Genomic DNA, 18132 nt, shown 5'->3' with positions numbered 1-18132 from the left:
GTTTCAGGGAAGAAGCTGGAGGGCCCAGTCTTTTCAGAGCCTCCTGCAGCAAAGGAGGAAATTCCTGCCCCTAAGTTATTCTTAGAGGTTGTTAACTGTGCTGGCTTTGACCTCCACCTCCATGGTGTTGTCCACCGATGTGGTTGATTACTTGAAAACTGATGACAAGAAGGCGGAGCTGACTCTTCGCAAGATGTTCCAGTCTTCTGCATGGGCCATTAAGGCTGCAGCCTCAGCGTCGTTCTTCAGTCGCACGGCTATTCTTTGGCTCCAACAGATGCAGGAGCACATAATGCCGGAGGAGGTGTGTACCCACCAGGATCTGAACAAACTGGTTGCTGTTGCACAATTCGCTGCAGACGCCACCCTGAATGCCATGAAGTATTTTTCCCGGGCATTGCCATCCTCGGTCACTTCCCGACGTCTCCTGTGGCTGCGGGATGGCAAGCTGATAACAAGGCGAAATGGCACCTGACATCAGAGCTGTATGCTGGGGGTCTCTTTTTGGTACCTCCTTGGACCCAATCCTCATTGAGGACAAAAATAAGAAGGTCATGCCCACTCCCGCCAAGAAATCTGAACAAAAGGCTGCACCGTATTTTCGGAAACAGCCCTATCGTCAGTCTGATCAGGAATCTCAATAAAGCAGCTATTTTTCCAGATCAGATAGGCAGTCAGATAGACACTACTCTAGGGATAGGCCTAGGTTCCAACCCCAGGGGAAGAGGCCCTTTTGGGGGGGGAGGTGGCCGTCCCTACCGCTGGGGCAGATAGGTCAACATTGACCCCACCCATAGGTGGCAGGCTTGCCCTGTTTGCTAACACCTGGGCCGAAGTAACCACAGATGCCTGAGTGCTAAATACCATCAGATTTGGCCTGCATCTGGAGTTCCTCTCCATTCCTCCAAACCACTTTCGGACGTTTTCTGCCGCCAAGAGTAAGGATAAGCGCTTACTCATGAGACAGGCGATTCAACACCTTTTAGATATTAGGGCAGTAGAATTGGTCCCACAGGACCAAGTCAGGTTGGGATTCTATTCCAACCTCTTCGTGGTTCCGAAAAGTTTGAGGGGATGGGGGGCAATCCTGGACCTGAAACTTTTAAATTTCCATTTGGTCTACAGGAGGTTCAAGATGGCATCCCTTAAATCCATTTTGGAAGGGATCAGGAAAAACGACTTCATGGCATCCATGGATCTCATGAAGGCCTATCTCCACATTCCCATTTTACTGGCCATCACAAATACCTCAGGTTCTTCTATCTAGGTAGGCATTATCAGTATAGGGCCTTACCGTTTGGACTGGTGTCCGTGCCTCAGACCTTTACTAAGATTCTGGTTGCGGCTTTCCTCCGGGAGCGCTCCGTCAGAATCCAATGTTATCTCGCTGATATCTTGGTCCAGGCGATGTCGTTTGAGCACACAAGGGAGAACATTTCATTGATAGTGTCTACGCTCCAACAGTTAGGTTTTTCAGTGAACTTAGACAAGAGTTCCCTGGTTCCCAGCACTAGGATTCTTCATCTGGGGACCATCATAGATTCCAGGTTGGGGAAGGTGTTGCGTCCCATGACCGTAAGTTTAGTTTGTTGGCTTTAGTTAAACAAGTTAGATGTCAGCGTTGTGTTCCTGTAGTGGTGCTCTTCAGCCTGCTGAGGAAATTCATTTCTTGCATAGATGTGATGCCTTGGACTCGTCTGCACGCGAGGACACTCCAATGTCGTCTCCTGCCACATCAGAGGTCCAACTCCGAGAGAAAGGTTTCAGTTACACCACAGGTGCAGCTGTCATTGAAGTAGTGGCTCTCCCCAGCTCTACACAAGGGCTGCGAGTTCAGGAAGCCAGAGTGCCTCACCCTGATGATGGACGCCAGCTTGTATGGGTGGAGGGCTCTTTTGGAGTCTCGGATGACGCAGGGCCATTGGACGTGGACAGACCTCCAGCACAATATCAATTGGCTGGAACTGCGAGCGATCCACTTGGCACTGCGGCACTTTAAGGACCACGTTCGAGACCGGGACGTTTTGGTGCTGACCGACAACATGGTGGTGAAGGCCGACATCAACCACCAAGGCAGCACACACTCCAGGGCTTTTCGGACTGAGGCAATGACACTCAGCACCTGGGCACTTTTTGTTTCCTTCTACCCATCCTCCTTGGGAAAGAGAGTGTCCTTCTCTACTATAGGGATGTGGATTAATTGGCCGTTGCACTGGCCTATGAGGCTCAGCACCTGCCGGTACCTCAGGACATCACGGCACACTCCACTAGGAGTGCGGCTACCCCGGTGGCCTGGGCCACACAGGGGCCCATTGGGATATTTGCAGGGTCGCTACATGGGCATCCCCGTCTCTCTTTATCAGGCACTACAGATTGGACGCTTATGCGTCAGCTGATGCAGTATTTGGTTGTAGAGTGTTACAACAGGTGATAGTGCATGAGGGACCCAGGACCAGTAGTATTCCCCCCCCCCCCCGAGGGATGTTAACTTGGGTATGTCCCATTCCTGGCTAATCCTGCAAATTCCGGAAAATGACAGTTGGTCTTACCTGAACTGTTATTTTAAGAGGTTTGCAGGATTAGCCAGGTTCCCGCCCTAGCATTGGTCCAAGGGGTTGGGAACTTCAGAGGGTAGATGTGTTCCCTTATGACTTTTTTTCAGGTGTTTTTCAGTGGACGTGACTCATTGAAACTGGGAGCCAAAAGCAAGGAGCACAGAGGCGTGGCTTCAGTTTAACTCTGTCTCGAGGCCAGTTGAACATCATAATACCCATTCCTGGCTAATCCTACCAACCTCCTAAAATTATATTTCAGGTAAGACCAACTGTCATTTCAGGCAAGCTTCAGACTGGAGTATCTTTTTCTTTACATTCCATGTCTGGCATATTTTGCAGAATTAACTGTGATTGATATGTTCATGAACAAATAAATGGTTTGGTTTTTTTCTTGAGTATTGGATTTGTAGCGGTCATACCATGTTTCTCAGATTATGCTAATTCATGGATTGTGGAACAAACTGTAGTGACCTAGCTCACATTTAGTCTAAGCTATAGAACCATAGCATATTATTAACGACAACAGATGATTTGTAAAACTATGCAAATCATATTTTGGTTCAGTGTGATGTGTTGTACCCAGTTTGTGCAGACTCTTATTTTGAATACTGTATTATTGATCTGATAGTACAGCAGTCCCCAATCTTTCTGGCTCCCTGGACCAGTGGGGAGGGGATGGTTGCACCCGTGCAATCTAGCTTCTGTGAATGCACAAATGAAGCTTCCCGTGTTTGTCCACTGTGTGACTCAGTTTTCAATGGGCCATGGACAGACACCAGTCCTCAACCTGAGGACTGTGGACCCCTATGATAGTAGATTAAGATTAGAGGCTGAGAAAAAAAGACTATTTTATTGAACTGCCTACAGATTTTAGATGCAAGGAAAAAGGGGCCTGAGGAGAGGATATAAAGGTAAAAAAAGGCAGTGTGAGTTTCACAGATTTGTCCTGACAAAATAGAAAGATGTCTCAGAGGGCATTTTTTTAAAATTATTTTTATTTAGTTTATTTGTATGCCGCCCTTCTCCGGGAGGGACTCAGGGCGGCGAACAACTCAAAGGGGGAAAAGGGAACATAAAGCACAATACACGTGATTAAAATAAACAAGAATCACACAACCATACAAGTCGAGAGGGGAGGGGAACTCATCAACCCCAGGCCTGCCGGCACAGCCAGGTTTTGACAGCTTTCCGGAAGGCCTGGAGAGAGGTGAGGGTCCGAATCTCCGCGGGGAGTTCGTTCCAAAGGGCCGGAGCTGCCACAGAGAAGGCCCTCCCCCGGGTAGTAGCCAGGTGGCATTGGCTGGTGGACGGAACCCGGAGGAGACCGACCCTGTGTGATCTAATGGGTCTTTGGGAGGTAATTGGCAGCAGACGGTCTCTCAAGTACCCAGGTCCAATACCATGAAGGGCTTTATAAGTTACGACTAGCACTTTGAAGCGTATCTGGAGACCGATCGGTAGCCAGTGCAGCTCGTGGAGGATAGGTGTAACATAGGTGTACCGAGGTGCACCCACAATCACGGCTGCAATCTGGACAAGTTGACGTCTCCGAATACTCTTCAAGGGCTGCCCCATGTAGAGTGTTGGTGCTCTCTGAGCATTGGTGCTCTCTGAGCTTGGTTGCTTTCTTGCAGACGTTTCATAACCCAAACTAGGTAATATCATCAGTGCTAGCCATGGTATTGTCTAGTTTGGATAATGAAGCATCTGAAAGAAATTAACCAAGCTCAGAGAGCAACACGGACCCCTCATTTCAACCATGAGTTACAAATATTCTCCTTTATTAGAAAGTTGTCTGCTCACTTTTCTGAACATTTCTAGAAACTGTCAATAGGAATTTCTTGTCAGATATAGAGAATAAGAAGCTAAAAAATTAGTAAATTCTACAGAAAAGGAAAGGCAACTTCAAATAGTTTGTAGGGAGCCCAGGTGGCATAGTGGTTAAAATGCAATATTGCAGGCTAACTCTGCCCACAGTCAGGAGTTAGATCCTGACCATCTTGAGCTTGACTGAGCCTTCCATCTTTCTGAGATCAGTAAAATGAGGGCCCAGATTGTTGGGGGTAATATGCTGACATTTGTAAATCACTCAGTGCTGTAAAGTACTATGAAGCAGTATGTAAGTCTAAGTGCTATTGCTAGTGCTACTGGTCATGGTCATATGCTACCCTATGAGCAGGCCTAACATGAGCCTGAATTTCAGTTGATGAGATTCAGAAGCATGTGAAAGAGATAATCTGCTCCTGTTCTATTTGTGGATTTCACATCTGACAGTTTGGAAAGTAGGAATGGTCAAGAATGGCTTTCTCCAACTTAAAAAAGCAAAATCTCTAAGGGTTGATGAATCATTGTTTTTTTCTCTTTTCTTTCCTAGAAGATGATGTTTGTGTATTCAAGTGTTCTGTATCAAAGGAGACAGAATGCAGCCGAGTGGGAAAACAGTCCTTCATTATCACATTGGGATGCAATAGTGTCCTTATACAATTTGCAACGCCAAGTGGTATGTACCAGCAATTTTATTTGAAGTTTTGGGAAACAGTAATATTGCTCTGGCAAATAATTCTATGCCCTGCCAACACATAGCATTTACAGAAAGGATAACATCTGTCCTGTTAAATAATTCAGTCTGACATTCTCTCCTATGACATCATCTGCTGTTTGTTCTCCTTAATAGAAATTTTGGACCATCAAGTGGCAAAGTTGTGCAATGTTTAGCCCAATTCTGTCTAAATTTTTTAAAAAACCTTTGATACTTATGCTGTATTTAGTGGACAGGTTGGATAGTTGTTGGAACATTTGGAATATTTGGAAAAATTAAAATATAAGAGAAATGATATTTGTGAGAAAACCAAAAGACAAAATTGTCTTTATTATGCTAAAATTGTAACATTTTTATGGACAGTTATGTTCTTAATTTAACTTAAACATGAATATACAATTTTTGATGCATGTACTGTAATATTATTTAGCTATATCTGTTATATAAAAATGTACATTCTATTTTAGTATCCAAAAATTAACTAAATATACATGTAGCATTAGAGAAGAAATTGCAAGCAATTCTGCCATTTGTAAGCATGAGCTAGAATTGAAAACTTTAAATAATAAAAATTTGATTTACAGAAAAGAGGCACAGTTTAAAGATGCTCCTTAATTGCCATTGGATTCAGTTGATTATTGTGGCCTGAACCACATTGGCATAGATGTGACTAGGGTGCCAGCTGTGATCCTCGCAGCAATGATTTAGACATAGTAATAGTTATCTATACCTTAGCTACATCCTTGTGCTTAACTACTGTAACATGATATATGCTAGGTACCCCTTGAGAAGCATATAAGAATTGCAGTTGGGCCAAAATATATTCCTTAAACAATGGAAATTATAGGAATGGTATGATTCCTGTTTGGAAAAATCTCTCCTCCTTGCTGATTGCTTCCTGGATATAGTTGATGTGATGATGTTGACTTTTAAAACCCCACACAGTTTAGGGTTTGAGTGTCTCCAGGGATAACATGTTTTACAATGAATATGCCTGTTCATGGAAATCAGCAAGAGAGGATTTTTTTGGAAAAGGTGCCCTGCTGATAGTGGCTTGTTTATCTCATCTCTTGTCTTTGACTAAATTTTGTGAAATGGAGAACATATCACTTTCACATTAACTGATTTTTAATATGTTGATCTGAATGCTACATTTAAATTTAGCATTTTTATTTGAAATGTTCTAACTGCCTTGAGTAAACCAAAAAAAGAAAACAAGGCATAAATCCAGTAAATAAATGAAGTGATTTAATCTTAGAAATAAGTATAGGTAGTCCTCAACATACAACCACAATTGAGCCCAAAATTTTTGTTGTTAAGTGAGACATTTAAGTGAATTTTGGCCTATTTTTACAATTTTTCTTGCCACAGTTGTTAAGTGAATCACTGCAGTTGATAAGTTAGAAACCTGGTTGTTAAGTGAATTTGGCTTCCCCACTGACTTTGCTTGTCAGAAGGTTGCAAAAGATGATCACATGACCCTGGGAGATAGCAAAGGATCAATTGCCAAGCATTCTGAATTCTGATCACATGGTCATAGGGATGCTGCAAAAGCCGTAACTATGAAAAACAGTCATAAGTCAGGTTTTTAGTGCTGTTGTAACTTTGAATGGTCACTAAACAAACTGTTGTAAGTCAAGGACTATCTGTATCACATAACCAGATTAAATGTATCTAAAGAAAAATCCTGGGCAAATGTTCCCATAATAATTAGGAACCACCAGGTATTGGATTACATCTCTAACCAAGTTGTTTGTACCCTTTTTGGATGTAATTGGAACAATGTCATTTAAAATCTGAAAAGCATTTTTGGCTTTATCTTTAGACTTCTGCTCATTTTATAACATTTTGAAAAATTGTCGAGGCCACAACATGGAGCAGTCAGTATTCAGTGAGCGCACAGAGGAATCATCTGCTGTGCAGTACTTCCAGGTAGGTGATTTCAATATTTGTTTTTTTCTGGTGGAGGGGAGGGAGGAATTGCATCAGCTCCTTGGGTCCACTGCTGAGGATCTGTTGCTTGCATGTTTTTGAAAACAAACTGTAGAGGGCTAGCTAATGAAGAAAATGAGGAGGACTTTTTCTGCCAGAAAACCATGTAGATTCTTGATGTGCTTAAAATGCAGGAAAATTACTAATACACAGCTCAGGGATCTGAACAGAAACTACAGATTCTTAAGTGCCAGGGTCTCAGACGTGGGTCCAAGATTACCAGCTCTTGGGCATGCAGAATAGAATAGAATGAGCTGAAAGGGACCTTGCAGGTCTTCTAGTCCAGCCCCTTGCTCAAGCAGGAGAACCTATACCAATTCAGCTAAGTGACTGTCTAGCCTCTTCTTAAAAATATCCAGTGATGGAGCACCCACGATTTCTGAAGGCAAGCTGTTCCACTGGCTAATTGTCCTCACTGTTAGGCAATTCCTCCTTCATTCTAGGTTGCTTCTCTGTTTGATTAGTTTCAACCATTGTTTCTTGTCCTGTCCTCTGGTGCTTTGGAGAATAATTTGACCCCCTCTTCTTTGTGGCAACCCCTCAAATACTGGAATACTGCTATCATGTTACCCTTAATTCTTCTTTTCTTTGGATTAGTCTCGTGATGGCAAACCTATGGCACGTGTGCCCAAAGTGGCACACGGAGCCATGTCACCTGGCATGTGCAGCAGCGCCCATTCCTCTTCCGGGTTTCTGGTGTGCATGCACCGCGACGATCAGCTGGCTTTCATGGGTGCAGCAGGGTCGGAAACTGAAAGAGCTGGTCTTCTGTTTTCCAGTGTGAGTATGCGCACCGGCCAGCTGTTCATCGCACATGCACGCACCAGAAACTGGAAGCTCATTTTCCAGCTTGCACATGCCCCTTGGGTTGCAGCCCAGATGAGTGTGTGTGCTCCCTTTTTCGTTACTTGGTGCCGAAAAGATTCGCCATCACTGGACCAGTCAAACCCAAATCCTGCAGTTCTTCTTCATATGTTTTAGTCTCCAAGCCTTTAATGGACCTACTGTTTCCTTGACTTTTTTCTTGTTATTAATATGTTGAAATAACTTTTTAAAAATTATCTTTGATTTTTGTTGCAAGTCTTTGTCCATTCTGAGCCTTTGCTTTCCTGACTTCATGTTTGCATGTTCTGGCTATTTGCTGATAATCAGCCTTAGTTATTATGTCCCTCTTTCCATTTTTTGTATTTGTCCTTTTTGTCCAGTCTGTCAGAAAGATCTTTGTGCAGCCATGCTGGTTTCTTCTTGAATTTCTTGGGTTTTTTCCCCAGTGATATTGTGCTGAACTGGGCTTTTATGACCGCATTTTTCAGAGTTTCCTATGCTTCTTGAGTTGTTTTCCCCTTTAGGATTTTCATCCATGGAATCTTCCCTAGGCTCTCTTTGAGTTTGCTAAAATCAGCTGTTTTAAAGTTTAAGGCACTAGTTGGATTATTTTCTATTGCTTGTGTTTGCATTACATTGAACTCCGGTATGACATATGTCACTTTCACTCAAGATTCTGGCAACTTCAATTTCCTCTATCACTTCTTCTCTGTTAGTAGGAATTAGGTCCAGTATAGCTTTACTTCTAGTTCCCTCCTTTACCTTTTGGATGACAAAGTTGTTGGCTAGGTTGGTTAGGAATCTATTTGATCTTCCACTGCAAAGTTTGTCTTCCAGTTGATATCTGGATAGTTAAAGTCTCCCATTAAGACTGTGGTATACTTCCTACATACATTTGTTAACTGGTTGGCAGAGCTCATCTATTTCTTCTGATTGGTTGGGTGGCCTGTAATATATACCTTTTATATTGACCCATATACATTCTGAAGGGATTTTATATTTGATCATGTGCATTTCTGTAGATATTTAGTGATCTCTTACATATCTATCATATCAAAAATGGTAATTAGAATTTTCTAAAATTATAGCATTTCTTTTTGTGAGTGAGCGTGTTGGTTTTAGCAGAGACTTTTTGTTTCCTCTTTCAGTTTTATGGATATTTATCCCAACAGCAAAATATGATGCAGGATTATGTCCGAACAGGCACATATCAGAGAGCAATCCTGCAAAACCATAGCGATTTCAAAGATAAGGTATGGCTAAAGTTTAATAATGCCTTAAGTGTAACCAATAAGATTTCTTCTGAATATTGCATAGTTGCTAAAGGGTAAGACTGAATTTACATATTTTAAATATATATTCAAATATTGTATCTAAGTCACGTTACTCTTTGCTCAGAATATTTTGGTTACTCTATCTGGAAATGATGAAACTTTGAAGAGTTTGAAAAAAGAATGTGGTCTGATTTAATAACGCAGGGATAGTACAATAAAGTTTCTCTCAAATAAGGTACAGTGAAAAGGAAAATCTTAATGGTGGCCTGCAGCTAATCCTGTGTGAGGCAGGGTACACAATTTGGGATTTCTAATAAATCATTGCTATAAATTGAATTACTGGTAGTGCTGGTAGCCAGAGAGCAGGCATTATCGGCTTCCATTTTTTCATCAACTACACTGTTTTCTAGAGACGATTATCCCATAATTATTAATGCCCTAATTACAAATATTTTGAATTGCTACAGATCTCCTAATCTGGTGCCCTCCAGATTCATTGGATATTAATTCTCAAGAGGTTGTGCATGAGCATTCAAGTCGTATTTTCTTCAAAGCAGGTTTTTTGATTTGGATCCAAATAGCTGCATATCTTTAATAAATACATTAATACAATAAACAAATTTAGAACTCTGAGCATTGGAACCGGAGTTTGGATATAAGATCCACTCTTCTAAATGTTGTAGCTGTCAGTAAGCATGGCTTAGTTTTACCTTACATATTTACTATATTTTATAGAAAAGGTTTTACTGATATTTATTTTTTGTGATTTTATTGATCTAATTTCCCCCCCAGATTGTATTAGATGTCGGCTGTGGTTCTGGCATCCTGTCATTTTTTGCAGCCCAAGCTGGAGCAAGAAAAATTTATGCAGTGGAAGCAAGCACGATGGCTCAACATGCAGAGGTTAGTGTGAGACACCCACATGGCTGCTTCATTCAGTGACCACAATCCCAGCTCTCCTGTTTTGGTTGTTAAATTATCATGCTAAGAGTATCTCAAGGTAGGAGAGGTCTTGGGAGAACTTGCTCCCACTGGCACATGGAAACTTTCCACAGATTGAAAAGCCTTGGCTGGCTAGGCCCAACTGCATGTAGACCTCCTCCTTTCTCACTCCCAGAAGGCTTCAGCCAGCTAGGCCTACTGGCGCACAAAAATGTGCTGTGTGCTAGCTGGGCCCAGTGGCATATGGCCTCCTCCTTCTCCCCTCCCAGTTTTGAGAAACCTGACCTACTCCCCCCGCTCCCAGCCACTACTGCCCTTCTCTCTCCCTCACCACGCCTGGGTCCACTCCCTTTTCTTTTCCTGCAGCTGCTGACAAGTGCACTCAGCTGATGAGAGGCTCAGGTAGAAAGCTAGAGAATGCAAACTTCCTGAAGGCTGGAGAGGCAAGCCTTCTCAAGGGCGACCAGGAATAGGAATGTCGACTTCAACCATACTAATATGCTTGGGGCTTCTTTGAATTTACCCGTGAAACTGCATTTGATAACATGCCTGGGGAAGAAAGGAACATACAAGAACTACTTATAGCAAATGTTTTATTTTAAATGTAGTAGTCTTACCTGGCTGGCAAGCAGCACACTTTTCTTATGTCCAAACTGGATTTAAATTATAAATACAGGTTTGAAGTGAATTAATATGCTCCTGTATCTAAAGCATCTGTTTCTTTCTAATTATCAGCTATCTGAAAAACAAATTCTCGAAAATATCTGTGGAATCATTGCTTTCTATTTTTTCCCTCTTTCTGTCCAGGTTTTAGTGAAAAGTAATAATCTTACTGATCGAATTGTTGTCATTCCTGGGAAGGTAGAGGAAATCTCGCTTCCAGAACAGGTGGACATCATTATTTCTGAGCCAATGGGCTACATGCTTTTCAACGAACGAATGCTGGAGAGTTACCTGCATGCCAAGAAGTATTTAAAACCTAGTGGTAAGTAACTTCTTTTTTTTTTCTTCTGTTCAGTTGTGTTCGATTCTTGGAGACTATCTGGACAAGTCCCTGCAGTTTTTTTGGCAATGTTTTTCAGAAATGGTTTGCTGTTGTCTTTTTCCTAGGGCTGGGAGAATATGACTAGGCCAAGGTCACCCAATGATAACAAAATAGAGGAAGGAGGAAGAGGAGCTCTCTTCTGGCCTATTAGCTCAGGATGGTGTTGGGAATTCTGATACTAGGCATTGTTCAATTAGTTAACATAGGTTAATAACCATAAATCTATTACACAGTGTTTGGCTGCCTCTTTGGGAAATGGGAATCTCTTCTTATATGTTTCTCTGCATTCTGGGCACTCGATATCATTATTGAAACTGGTCTGGTTTCTTTGCTTTGTTCTGGATAGTGTCTGGATCAGAGCGCATAAGACTAGTCATAAGTCAGGAATTTGGATATATGCTGCTACTTGGTTACATGTTGGTTCCTCCAACAATAGCGTTTATCAAATTAGCATTATATATGACAGTATACTGGTTATATTCTGATCATTCACTAACTACGCACCTGATATGTTACTACAAATAATTATCAATTTACAACAAAAATTGGGACTAGAATTTCAAATAACTCATGACAGTCATAGGTTGGAGTATCCACTTACAATTGCTTTTATGGAGGTCATTAAGCAAATAATTAAAAAAAAAACATGCAGTCATAAGTCTGAATACATTCTTCCCAAATAGGCATCTTTTGCCAGAAACTGGCAATTTTTTTTAGCAAATTGCAGTTACCTGACGTGGGATTAATGCAGTCACTTGTAAATGTGAGCCATTTGCTAAATGCCTGAATTTGGCCATGTGACATTGAGGGGACAGGTGGTGTGATATTGTCCGAAGCCACCATAAGTTGTTAAATGACCATCTGTAAGTCAAGGACTGCTTGTATTGACCCTTTTTAAAATAGTGAGTCATATCTGGTGTTTTGTTAAATAGTTGAGTTTTAGTCATGCATTTGTTCACTGGTATGGTACAATAAAGTAGCAATAGCTCTTAGAATGGAGAATTTATAGCTGAAATAGCCAAAATAGCTCATTGGAAGAGCACTAGTCTGAAGATCTAAATGTTTTCACTTAGAGATGCAGTTCAGTGCAGTAGTTAAAGTAACAGTCTAGAAAAGAAGAGACCAGGAGTTCTAGTCCCATCTTAGGCACAAAGCTACTTGATTGCCGTTGGACCAGCCAGTTTTTTTTCAGCCCTAGGATGAACAGATTAACAGAGTTGGAAGGGACCTTATAGGCCCATGATGGCGAGCCTATGGCACGTGTGCCACAGGTGGCATGCGGAGCCATATTTTCCAGTTGGCCCGTTGGGCCTGTTTTTCATCCTCTCCATGCTCCGGTGGCTTTCCTGAAGCCTGGGCAGGGCGAAAAACGGCCCAACAGGCCAACCGGAAGTTCATCCCTGAACTTCTGGTTGGCCCATTGAGCCTCTTTTTTGCCCTCCCCAGGCTCCGGAGGCTTTCCTGAAACCTAGGGAGGGCAAAAACGGTTCCACCACAAAACCGCGCTCAACTAAACCGCGTCCGACTAAACCGCGTAGCTGACATCATCTACAGAGCGACAACAGCACGGAGACAGAAGCACGCTGTAAACCCTAAACCTAAAATTAACCCCTAAACCTAAACCTAACCCCCCTAAACCTAACCCTAAACCTAACCATAAACCTAACCATAAACCTAACCCTAAACCTAATCCTAACTCTTAACCTAACCCTAAACCTAACCCTAACCCTTAACCTAACCCTAACCCTAAACCTAACCCTTACCTTAAGTTGAATCGGCTTGCTTTCAAAGCGCTATTTAAAGCGCCCTTCTTTTTCCGCGCTGGCTGTTGTCGCCCTGTTGATGACATCAGCGACACGGTTTAATCCGGCGCGGTTTAGACGGGTCACGGGCAAAAACAGCCTCCCCCAGCCCACCGTTTTCACCCTTCCCAGGCTTCAGAGAAGCCTCTGGAGCCAGGGGAGGGCGAAAATTCAGCTCCCACCCCCTGCGTGTGTAGGTCACTCACACATGTGCAGATGGGTGGGTTGCTCGCGCATGCTCAGGTGGGTGGATGGGTGATCAAATTGTTGTAATTAAATCGTTGGAGTGGCAAAAATTGATAAGTTGGTGTTCTGCTTTATTTTGTTTTCCTAAGTCTTATACTCCAAATCCATTTTCCTCATTAATGTTTCTAAGCGTGGCATTCCAATCACAAAGTAGCACATCTTGCTTGCATTTTCTGTCAATTTTAAATTGATTATAAAACTCCTCTTTTTTTGAAAAAGTGCTTGGAGCATAAAGTTATTTGAATGCCATATTAAAGAGTTGTCTACAAAGTATAATTGATATTGCTTGGTTATTGATTGGATTGTAGCCAAGTACAGCTAGTTCTCGACTTACAACTGGTCACTTAGTGACTATTCAAAGTTACAGCAGACCCCAAAAATGGATCTTACAATCCAGATTTGAAGTTCCAATGACCCTCCCACCCCATGGTCACATAACTGCATTTTGGATGGTCGGCAACTGGCCTACATTTATGGTTGCAGCACTCCATGGTTATATGACCATGATTTATGATGTTTTTGCTGCAAACTGACATTTACTTCCAATTTCCAGGAAAAACTGAGTAATGACCACTGCATTCCCTTTACCATCATTCTGTTCACTTAAGGATTGCCACAAAAAGGTCATAAAATCAGTTCTGGACACATGGTGGCCTACTTTGTATTGTTCTTGCTGTAACTTTCCTAATTACCTCCTTTTTCATGTCCTTAGTAATTAATTATAATCTTACCAGTCCACCTCAATTTGATCATTTAAGGTGTCAATTTGGTTTTTCGTTTCATTGTTCACTGTGTTGAGCCTTCTTTTTCCCACTTTAATTTTGTCTTTGTTGCTTCTGACTTCTTTTTCTACATGGCAATATCAATAACTACTGTATTTTTTGGAGTATAAGACGCACCAGAGTATAAGATGCACTTTAGTTTTGGGGAGAAAAATGGGGGGGGGGATTCTGCCTACCAACTATTCATTTTATTACCATAACACCGGAAAAGCAAACACAATAGTATGGTAAAATGACACTTTTTGCCACTTTTTTTCTTTCTCCAGGCAGCTGGAAAATTCTTAATAAGTTTAACTAGATGTCTGGGCATTCAGCCAAAAGCACTTCACACCTGTAAAAATGTAACAAAACTGAATCAACAAATCAGCCCAGCAGTTGCCTGAAGGAAACCATTGACATAACTCAGATAGGAAAAATCCCTGCCTTGCCCTTAAAGGGATTATCCCCAAAAGAATAGAAATCACTAGTCACAGGAACTCTCTGCCTTGCCCTTTAGAGGATTATCTCCCAAAAATAAAAACTGGACAAAAGAAGTACCTCTTAAAGCAGTCTTCAAATCTTTCATCATCTTCTCTCAGCTGGAACAGCCATCTTCGGTGATTTGCCTGAAAAGGAAGATCGCTTCACTCCTTAGCACCTCATTAGGGCTGAAAACAAGCTTCCAAAAAGCTACATTCAGAGTATAAGACTTACCCAAATTTTCAGCCTCTTTTAGACGTTGTGTGTTTGTGTGTGTGTGTGCTTCTTATGCTGTGAAAAATATGGTAGATGCCCCAAAGGCTTAATCTACCCATACCATAAACAGCATTAATGCTCCGAAAGATCCTCAGCTCTTCCTCAATAGTATGTTAAGTGCCATTTGACCTGAAAGGCCTATCCTCCAACACTATATCATCAATCATGTTATCTTTTCTGTCCATGTGGGGTTTTTAGTAAAGGTATAGGAATGGTTTAGCATTGCCTTCTCCCATACAGTATGAATGGATGCCTTTCCTGTCATCACTAAAATGCTTCCAGCATTTTCCTATATTGTTTCTGCCCAAAGTAGATGTCTGCTAGATAGGCAGCTAGGATTACCTTAGTGCTTTGGATGACCGTGATGGGAATATATAGATTTGGCATACACTTCTGGCATCCCTCCCAGAAACATACAAATACCCTAGCCACAGTGAGACAGATGACAACACTTGGGGGAGGAGAAGATGGTTTTTTATCAAAGTAGCTGTTAGAACCTTGCCCCATCCTGATTCTATCCTGTTTCTACTTCATTAATATAAATGTATCCTGTTCTATTAAATGAGTCTCCTGTAGATAAGTAGTATCTTCAATTAGTGATATTAAATATGCTAGGTTTATGGAGATTTTTTTATTCTTGCAGTTCTTTTATATTAAGAATAACTAACTTCATCTACAAATTTTATTTTGGCCCACTTATCACTATTCTCCCAATACCAGTACCCTTTTCCAATTTTAAAAAACCTCCAAAGATGTAATGAACATTCCCTTATATTTGAATGATCTTGGTTTTCTTTCAAGTTGATCTGCACTCAACTGCTGGAATTGGCTATTACAGTTATTATATCAAACTCTAGCACCATAATTTTTTTAATTAATAAGATTAACAAAATATCGGTACTGGTGATCCTCTGTATGATACTTTTACTTATGCACATCTGCTTATATCTTATTCTATACATATAATTTTTGAAAAGGAAGACCGATGGAGTAATGAAAGATGACCATTCCCATTTGAATTAGCCAGGGCTTCAGTACTTTGAAGTACTGGTTTGATTAAACTTCAGTCTCCCTTCTATAAGGCTGCTCCTACTGATATGCTGTGGCTGTCTTTCAAGTGCTTTGGTCAGGATACAAAGAGAATGTGGGGTTTTAAGCAAAGATATAATGGAGGTTTCAAACCTCTTCAAATGGGCTATTCAAACTTTACCAAACATTTTAGTGGTGGGCCATTTCAGGGATAGAATTCCCTTGGTAAGTTCTGAACATTTTCAGTAAGTAGAATAGCCCATTTAATGTTGAAATGCTTTAACTTGAAATACTTTTCCATGCTTGTAATTTTGTACCATTAATAGTATAAGGTAGTTTTATTCGTTAAACTGCAAATTTTTGAGTTCCTTGGAATTTGTCAGCTAGTATGTTAAACAAAAACAAAACAAAAATGATGTGGGACAGAATTTTGATTTGATTTGTTAACTTGCTTTTATTTTGTTTTGATATCTTATCAGTCTTGACAATTGACCTCCTGGTTTTTAAAAAAAAAACATATTTGATAAAACGTCAGAGATTTTATTGAAATTGAAAAACAAGATAAAATGTTTCTATTAAAAAAAAATGAAAACGAAACTAAATATATGTTGTTTTCTGCTCCATTTCAGGAAATATGTTTCCAACTATTGGTGATGTCCATCTAGCCCCATTTACAGATGAACAGCTATACATGGAACAGTTCACAAAAGCTAACTTTTGGTGCGTCTTTTCTCTTCTGAAATCCAGTTTTTGCTACTGTAGTTTATCCCACAGCAAACAGGGACTGTACTTCCCCACTTGGGTCACCCCAAATGTATAAAGGAGCTATGGAATTTATTGCTAGAATGTTGAACTACATGAAGAATCTCTGGTTTCATTTGAACTCAGTGCTGCCTGTTCTGCCTAGCAAGCAGGTTCTTCCGGGTGTTCTGCAGTGCCATAGCTATTATTTCCCAAATGGTTTTTTCAGATGAAGCTAATGTATGAGAGATGTGTTTATTTTCAAATCTTGCATCAGTTTCTTCTTGGATTTCTTTTCTTTAATATTTTATATTTTTCATCTTATCAGTTGTGATATCTTATATTGTAGGTATCAGCCATCTTTTCATGGAGTAGATTTATCAGCACTCCGAGGTGCAGCAGTAGATGAATATTTCAGACAGCCTGTTGTGGTAAGTTGAATTATTCCTATAACACTTTGGAGGTTTGATAGTAGTTGAAATAATTAACCTGTGAATGCCATACATATGCAATTGTGCTAAGCACAGACATTGTGCTAACATGGCTTCAAGGCCGTCTTGGCATGAATATTACCCATGGTGGTTCTAATCCTAGATATAGTTGTTCAACAACTATACAGTTTCCTCATTCTTGACTCATGTTCAATAAATAGCACCTTTCCCTCACACAAAATAACTAAATTCACTAGTATTTGTCCTTTTGTCATTAATCAAAAATTGGCTGGAATTCTTCAGGCAAAGCTTTACCTGAAATACCACTTTATGATTTTGAACACATTTATAGAATCTTGGAAGTTCTTTGAGAAGGAATTAGTCTGACTCATACAGAAATTTGATAAAACTCCTCCCCCTTAAGGTTTTACAAAAAAGAAAACAATGTGTTAGAGAACTTTTTTCTGTTAAGAACTTCATGCCCTATGTTTGAGCTTTTCCCATTGCTACATTCCTTTTGTTGACCTTGATTGGTACTCCTGACATTAGGGCCGATACTGCTTTAAACCCAATCCCTCCCAAATCACCCACATTCCAATTTCTCCCACTGTTGCTATGTCAGACTGGCAACATGAAAAGTAAAGCAGCAGCAGTATGGCAGCTGTGACACAATTAACACGTCCTTGTTTCTTTTCCTGAAAAGAAGACTACTTAGAATGAGAATTCTGAATGCAAACACTGCTTGTGATTCCATTAGGTAACTTTTGTGTTAATTCATGAATGGCTGGTTTTACTCCATTTAAAGATTTTTGGAATTAATTGTGACCAAAATATTGAAGTGTTAGAACTAGAGAGGGGCTTAAATCACAGAGTAGTTTGTTCCATTGTCCACTATCTACCTCTGCTTCTGCTTCAGTGTGACTAAAAACTAAGAAGGAAAGTATAGCATAATAAAACTCTGCAATGCATTAGATCTGAAATAGCTATATTTTATCCCAAGATTGTGCACCTGCCAGCACAATGCTAGAAAAATGTGTGCTTGGTTTAAGGAGTTGAAGACATGTACTATATGTGTGTACTGACAGACAACTTTCAGTCTTTCTGGAAAGTTCACAATCCTATAATATAGTCTAGCTTTCTCCATTTGGTGAACTGCAGATGAGCTGGAGGAAATATCAACTGAAAGGTTTATTT

The 18132-nt window shown here is 40.8% G+C and overlaps 1 protein-coding gene across 6 annotated transcripts in view; it reads left to right on the top strand.

The window, feature by feature from the left end:
* Positions 1-18132, top strand: part of CARM1 (coactivator associated arginine methyltransferase 1) — a 77943-nt gene that overhangs the window by 37489 nt on the left and 22322 nt on the right. For 3 of the 6 annotated variants that reach the window (XM_032213740.1, XM_032213738.1, XM_032213741.1), the window contains 7 exons: positions 4930-5055; positions 6920-7026; positions 9060-9164; positions 9978-10088; positions 10935-11112; positions 16396-16486; positions 16857-16938. In XM_032213740.1, the coding sequence (XP_032069631.1) occupies positions 4930-5055; positions 6920-7026; positions 9060-9164; positions 9978-10088; positions 10935-11112; positions 16396-16486; positions 16857-16938 (800 nt within the window). Of the gene's footprint in view, positions 1-2655; positions 2815-4929; positions 5056-6919; positions 7027-9059; positions 9165-9977; positions 10089-10934; positions 11113-16395; positions 16487-16856; positions 16939-18132 lie in introns of those variants that run through there. The other 3 variants (XM_032213739.1, XM_032213742.1, XM_032213743.1) reach the window with 2 other exon arrangements.

This window comes from Thamnophis elegans, chromosome 3 (assembly GCF_009769535.1).
Source record: "Thamnophis elegans isolate rThaEle1 chromosome 3, rThaEle1.pri, whole genome shotgun sequence".
NCBI lineage: Eukaryota > Metazoa > Chordata > Lepidosauria > Squamata > Colubridae > Thamnophis > Thamnophis elegans.
This window is presented reverse-complemented; position numbering and strand designations above follow the sequence as displayed.